The 7,364-nt window shown below is 44.0% G+C and overlaps 1 protein-coding gene across 1 annotated transcript; it reads left to right on the top strand.

The window, feature by feature from the left end:
• The first annotated feature begins 3,529 nt into the window (after positions 1-3,529).
• LOC130871326 (barrier-to-autointegration factor-like) lies at positions 3,530-4,799 on the top strand. The gene is made up of 2 exons (XM_057764677.1): positions 3,530-3,549; positions 4,330-4,799. The coding sequence occupies exons 1-2, from the start codon at positions 3,530-3,532 to the stop codon at positions 4,724-4,726; spliced, it is 417 nt and encodes a 138-aa protein (XP_057620660.1). The 3' UTR covers positions 4,727-4,799.
• Positions 4,800-7,364: the final 2,565 nt, after the last annotated feature.

The following is a 7,364-nucleotide window of genomic DNA, read 5'->3' as shown; positions in this document are numbered from 1 at the left end:
GACCATAGGAACTCCAAAAGAGTAGACCAGAGCCAGAGTCATTTACAGGATCAACTCCAAGCCAGAGACCTCTGCAGGAATGGATCCAGACCAGTGACATTTACAGAAACACGTCTGAGCCAGCAACTTAGCCTAGAGCAGTCTGGAGACAACAAACTCCAAGGATGTAGAGCAAACCCTGGGAGCACTGAGTGACCTCCACGAACATGGAGTGACCAACAGAGTTACTAGAACCGTGGTACTGACTGTATCATGAGGAACAACCATCTGAGCCTTGGATTCACTGGCACCTAGAAAATTAATCAACAGAACCACAGACAGCCCCAACCACAAATATTAGAGAAAAAGATGAGTAGATAAGGTAAGAACACATGCAACACCACAAAGAGCAGCACAACCCCAGTAAAACCAAAAGATCTTACAACAGCAAGACTTAAACAACCAAATATAGACGGAGCAAAAGAAAATGATATTAAAAATAACTTCAGGAGCATGTTTGAAACTCTTAAAGATGAAATGAGAAATTCCCTCAAAGAAATGGAGGAAAAGACAAAGAAAAAAGTTGGAAGACATCAGCAAATCCCTTAAAGAAAACCAAGAAAAAGCAATCAGACTTATGAAAGAAACTATTAAAGACTTGAAAACTGAATTAGAGCCAATAAAAAAACACAAGCCGAGGGAATTACAGAATTTCTGGAGGCATCACACTCCCTGAGTTCAAATTCTACTACAGAACTACAGTACTGAAAACAGCCTGCTATTGGCATAAAAATAGACTGGAAGACATTGAAACCAAATCGAAGACCCCGGTATTAATCCACACACCTTTGAACACCTGATTTTTGACAAAGAAGCAAAAAATATCAAATGGAAAAAAGAAAGCATATTTAACAAGTGGTGCTGATGTAACTGGATATCAACTTGCAGAAGAATAAAAATAGACCCATATCTATCACCATTGTGGTGATTTCTCAGAAGATGGAGAATTAATCTACTTCAAGACCCAGCATGACCACTCCTGGGCATATAGCCAAAGGAAACACATCATACCACAAAGACATTTGCTCAACTATGTTCATAGCAGCAATACTTGTGGGTTTTATAATTTTTTATTTTTTTAATTTCATTTTATATTCCAACCACATTTCCCTTCCCACAGCTTCTCCTGTCCCCCTCGACTCCTCCAAGCCCAGCCCATATGCAATCTTCCCAAAGGATAAGGGATCCTGGGGGGAGTCAACAAAGCATGGACCATTAAGTTGAGGGAGGACCAAGACCCCGCCCCTGCATGGCATCCCACCATAGAGAATGGGCTCCGACAAGCTAGCTCATTCTCCAGGGATAGATCCTAGTTCTACTTTCAGGGGCCCCTCAGATAGACCACACTACACAACTGTCTCCCACATACAGGGACCCAGTTTGGTCCCTTGGAGACTCCTCTGCTGTCAGTCTAGAACTCATGTGTTCCAAAAATCTCAGTTCAGCTGTCTCTGTAGATTTTCTCTCTATGATCCTGACCTCCTTTCTTATACATTCCATCCTCCCTCTCTGGACTGGATTCCCAGAGCTCAGCCTGGTGTTTGGTCGTGGATCTCTGCATCTGATGCTGTCAATCACAGGAAGGCAAATGAATGGAACTAGAAAAAACCTGACTGAGGTAACCCAGGCTCAGAAAGATGAACACAGTATTACTCACTCATAAGGGGATACTAGATGTAAATTAAAGGAGAACCAGACTACAATCCAAAGCTCCAGAGAAGCTAGGTGACAAGGAGGACCCTATGAGGGATGCATGGATCACCCTGGGAAGATGATATAGATAAGATCTCCTTGAGACAAGGAGGGTGGTAAAGGAGAAAGGATGGGGCATGAGAACACGAGGGAATGGGATGGTCAAGTTGGGGGACGGACAGAGTAGGAGAGCAATGAAAGAGATATCTTGATATTGAGAGACATTGTGGGTTTAGGGAGAAACATGCCGATAGGGAAATTCCCAGGAATCCATAAGGATGACCCCAGCTAAGACTCCTAGCAATAGTGGAGAGGACACCTCAACTGACCTTCCCCTGTAATCAGATTGGTGAATACCCCAACGGTTATCAAAGAGTCTTCATGCAGTAACTGATGGAGCCAGGTGCAACATTGTTCATAATAACCAGAACCTAGAAACAACCCAAATGTCTCTCAACCAAAGAATGAATAAAGAAAATGTGGTACCTTTACATAATTAAGTATTACTCAGTAGTAAAAAAGAAAACAATGACATCTTGAAATTTGCATCAAGGATGGAACTAGAAGAAACCAGTGAGGTAACCTAGATCCAGAAAGACAAACACAGTAGGTCCTCACTTATAAGTGGATATAGACGTAAAGCACAGGATAGTCAGTTTACAATCCACAACCCCAGAGAAACTAGGTAAAGAGGAGGACCTTAAGAGGGACATACATGAAGGGAAATAGTTAAGATCTCCAGGGTAAACTGAGAGGGGAGTAGATGGGAAGTGATGGGGGATGGGAACAGAGGGCTCCAGATGGCCAAATTGGGGAAAGGATAGAGAGGGAGAGCAAGGAAAGAGATATTTTGATAGAAGGAGACATTATGAGGTTAGGAAGAAAGCAGGTGCTAGGAAAATTTCCAAGAATTTACAAGGATGACACCAGCTAAGACTTCTACCAATAGTGGAGAGGGCACCTGAGCTGGCATTTCCCTATAATAAAATTAGTGACTACCCTAATTGTCATCATAGAACCTATGTCCAGTAACTGATGGAAGCAGACGCAGTGATCCGGATCCAAGCACTGTGCTGAGCTCCTGGAGCTTAGTTGAAAATAGGGAGGGGGATCAAGATCATGATTGGGAAAACCACAGAGACAGTTGACCCAAGCTACTGGGAGATCACGGACACTGGATTGACAGCTGGGGAGCCTTCATGGGATGAAACTAGGCCCTCTGAAAGTGGGTGACACTTATATGGCTTGACCTGTTGGGGGCCCCTGGCAGTGGGTCCAGCACTTATCATTATGCTAGTTTCTCAGAAAATTGGGAATCAGCCTACCTCAAGACCCAGCATTACCACTCTTGGGCATATACCCAAAGGATGATCAATTATACTACATGGACACTTGCTCAACTATGTTCATAGCAATATTATTCATAATAGCCAGAACCTGGAAACAATCTAGATGCCCCTCAACCAAACAATGAATAAAGAAAATGTGGTACATTTACACAATGAAGTGTTATTCAGCTGAAAGAAAAGAAAAAAAAATGACATCTTGGAATTTTCAGGAAAATGGATATAACTAGAAAGAAATCAGACTGTGTGAGGTAACCCAGACCCAGAAAGACAAACACAATATGAACTCGCCCATAAGTGGATTCTTCTAGATGTAAAGCAACAAATAAACAGACAACAGAGAAGCTAGGTCACAAACAGGACCCTAAGAGGGGTGCATGGATCACCCTGGGAAGGGGAAATAGATGAGATCTCCTGGGTAAAATGGAGATGGAGGCCATAGAAGGTAAGTGATGGGGGATGAGAACATGAGGTAATAGGGTAGTTGAGTTGGGGAAGGGATGAAGTGGGAGAACAAGAAAAGATGCCTTGATAGAGTGAACCATTATGGAGTTAGGGAGCAACCTGGTGCTAGGGAAACTCCCAGGAATCCACAAGGATGACCCCAGCTGAGACCCCCAGCAATAGTGGAGAGGGCCAACTGGCCTTTCACTGTAATGAGATTGGTGAATACCCTGTCATCATAGAACCTCATCGAGTAACTGATAGAAGCAAACGCAGAAATCCACAGCCAAGCACTGGCAGTCCAGTCAAAGAGAGGGAGGAGGGATTATATGAACAAGGTGAGGTCAAGACTGTGATGGGGAAATCCAAAGAGACAGCTGACCTGAGCTCATGAGAGCTCACAGACTCTAGACAGACATGGGGAGCCTGCATGGGATGAAATGGGCCCTCTGTATGTGGGTAACAGTTGTCTGTCTTTGTCTGTTTGAGGGGCCCCTGGCAGTAGAACATGAATCTAACCCTGGTATATGATCTGGCTCTTTGGAGCTAATTCTCTATGGTAGGATGCCTTGCTCAGCCTTGATACAAGAGTGAGGGTTTTGAGTTGCCAGGCAGGTAAAAGATGGGAGTAGTCTCCTAGGCCTCACCAGGTGGGAAGGGCGGCCGGAGAAACAAGACCGCAGAAAGCAGGGCTGCTTCCTGTGAGGAACCGGAAAACAGCTTCCTGTGGGCACCGCACTTATGGGTTGCGCCTCAACTCTATGGTGCTGGGTGGCTAGACGGGCCCAATTTGGGTATTTTTTGGAAGGCAGCTCATAAGACACCCGGAAGCGGAAGTCGAAGACCGTTCTAGTAGCTTGAGGTATCGGCGGGAGCGGCCGAGTAGCGCGAGCAGCCATTACCAGAGCTGGAGCCGCCGGTTAAACCTGATCAAGAAGACAACTTCCCAAAAGCACCGAGACTTCATGGCAGAGCCCATGGGGGAAAAGCCAGTGGGGAGCCTGGCCGGGATTGGTGAAGTCCTGGGCAAGAAGCGGGAGGAAAGGGGCTTTGATAAGGCTTATGTGGTTCTTGGCCAGTTTCTGGTGCTAAAGAAAGACGAAGACCTCTTCCGAGAATGGCTGAAAGACACGTGTGGTGCCAATGCCAAGCAGTCCCGGGACTGCTTTGGGTGCCTTCGAGAATGGTGCGATGCCTTCCTGTAGTGCACTCTGGGGACTCCTTAGTCCCCCCAGCCACAGAATCTAGTCTCCAGAGTCAGCAGCTGGGTGGGGCTCCTCCCTGTCCCCGTGAAGGAAAAGATTGCTGTTGTCACAGTCACCTCCTTTGTACTCTGGGGTCTTTTGGGAGTTCTCTTCCCCACAGCCTTTCATCCGTTTTGGAATTCTTGCCCTTGCATGCCTTGCCCCTCCTCCCCCTGCAGGTCGATGGCAACAGCTACCAGCTTTCCTGAATGGATTTCTGGCTCCTTTCTCCCTCCCTTCACCATCTGTTGGATGCCCTTTGGCTCCCCCCCCCTTTTTTTTGGCAAAAATCGTCACTCTCCTTATAAATATTTCTAGGTTAATAAAGTCAGTGGCCTTCCTAAAAATAAAATAAAATAAAATAAAAAAAGAGTGAGGGTTTTTGTCCTGACTCAACTTGATGTGCTAGGCATTGCTGACTCTTTATATGAGGCCTTACTCCTCCTGAAGAGTGAATAGGGATGGGTCAGAGAAAGGAAAGGGTATTGGGAGGGAGGGAGGAAGGAAGCTAGAACTGTGAATGGTATTGATATGAATCAAAATTTAAAAGAACAAAGAAAAATCGATTATGCTGAGCATTAAACTAAAATAATTATGTAGTAGTTGATGGTATCATCTTAAAATTTATGTCTATTAAAATGACTTCCATACACTTATTTAAACCAGAGAAACGAATTTTGTGTTTCTTGATTAGTTAACTGATTGTTTGATGATCTATTTTCAAGGAAAAAAAACCCAGTATTATCGTGTTATAAAGTAACTGTATTTCCAGTACACAAATTGCACAATATTGTGTATCCTCTTCTGAAAAGTCATTTGTATCACTGGACACACAGTAGCATAGGCATTGAGTATAAGTTTCTGAAGACTCAGAAGGATGGGGTCATACCTCCAGTGCAATGTTGAGTAAGATGAAATGATGAGGTTCATCCAGTATGTGACTACAAAGACACTCACCAGAGCCAGGATGGTCCAGGTGGCTCTTTGCTCTGGGGAGTGTCTTACAGAGAGGCTGCTTCTGTGAAGATGCAGTGATCGCCTATGATGCCAGAACAACAGAAACACCATGTATGCACTAGAGAACATCATGAGACCCACAAAGAAGACATCCCTGGAAAATGTCAAAATGAAAAACAGTCCCCTCATGATGGGGGTACTTGGAGATATCGAGCAGTATTCACTGACCACAAGTAGATTTGTCTGGCTTGTGTTGGAATAAGCTACAGTGAACGAAATGATGTTACTACTAAAAGACAAGTTGAGGAACCAGAAAAACAAGAAAATATACATGATGTAATTTGTAAGTGTGTGTTTGGTTTTAACCACCCAGTCAGTGCTTGGGCTGATGATGGTGGCCTGTAGCACACTTAGGAAGCAGGTGATACAGATGGAGAGGCCCCTCATCACCCTGCTCAGGTAAAACAATGCCTTGCATTTTAAGTCATTCTGTAAATTCAGTGACTCAAACATGTTTGGAGACCAAAAATCTAATGCAGTGAGCAGCATCACAATATGAACAAGGGCCAAGTGACATGTGATCAACTCCGTGGGCTTAATTCTGCAGTCTTGAAGGACCATGAAGACATGCAGCAAAAGAAGGAAGGTGCTGGCTGAAATTCCGATGCAAATTTGAAAATAATAAATGTTCTTAATGATGACATGAGTGTATATCTTATTCATCTTCATGAGAGAGGGGAACATTCTGTATCTAGAAAGAAATGTGGGAGAGAAAGGTTAAAAAAAGACACAATGCTACAATTAAGATGATATGGGAATCCTCTACATATGCTATGATATGTTTTATTTCCATTGGTTGATAAAGAAGCTGCTTAGCCTATGGCAGGCAGAATAGAGACAGGTTGTAAACTAAACTGAATACATAGAGAGTAGGATACATCAAAGAGATGGCATGTAGCTGCCAAAGGAGAAAGACTCTAGAATCTTACTGGTAGGCCACAGCCTTGTAGTATACATAGATTAAAAGAAATGGGTTAATTTCAGATGTAAGAGCTAGCTAGGAATATATCTAAGCCATTGGCCAAACAATGTTGTAATTAATATAGTTATTGTGTGAGTATTTGGGTCAGGGTGGCCGAGAAACAAAAGTGAAAACTCCACTTACAAAATGGCACCCAGTTCAGGAATGTACATCAACATTACAGAAAGCTTTTGAAAAAGGGCATCTAGACCTACAAAAACAGAAGTCAATTGGAGCTTGTTGGTAGTTGCATTTTTTTTTTCAGATTGGCTCTGTCTGCTGGCAGTGAACAGAGGCATGACTCCTTTAAGAGAAGGCTTCCAGACTCAGCCTTAGCAGCAAAAATTGCATGGCTTCTTTAAGAAACTGCTTCATGGTCCATGCTTGTGGCACAAATGGCTCTGGTTCTTTTTGGAGGTCTGATTGAATGGGGTTTGTGGGCAGCATGATGCAAGTTACTTGGTCGTAGCATGGGCCAACTGCTTCCCAGAGTTGGGGTGGTAAGCATGCCTCCCAGAGCTGGCAGTGAACATCTGTCATGTTGAAAAGCTGAGAAGGGTAAAACGGCAGCCAAAGAGGCCGCTCTGGTCCTAGCCATGCCTGCTTAACAGTTTACAACAT

Source organism: Chionomys nivalis, chromosome 3 (assembly GCF_950005125.1).
Source record: "Chionomys nivalis chromosome 3, mChiNiv1.1, whole genome shotgun sequence".
In the NCBI taxonomy this organism is placed as follows: Eukaryota; Metazoa; Chordata; class Mammalia; order Rodentia; family Cricetidae; genus Chionomys; species Chionomys nivalis.
This window is presented reverse-complemented; position numbering and strand designations above follow the sequence as displayed.

Bases quoted from the DNA above. Each gene is read 5' to 3' on its own strand.
- LOC130871326 (XM_057764677.1), top strand. From the start codon at position 3,530: ATGGGGGATGAGAACATGAG. The intron at 3,550-4,329 runs GTAATAGGGTAG...ATTTTTTGGAAG, and splicing joins ATGGGGGATGAGAACATGAG to GCAGCTCATAAGACACCCGG.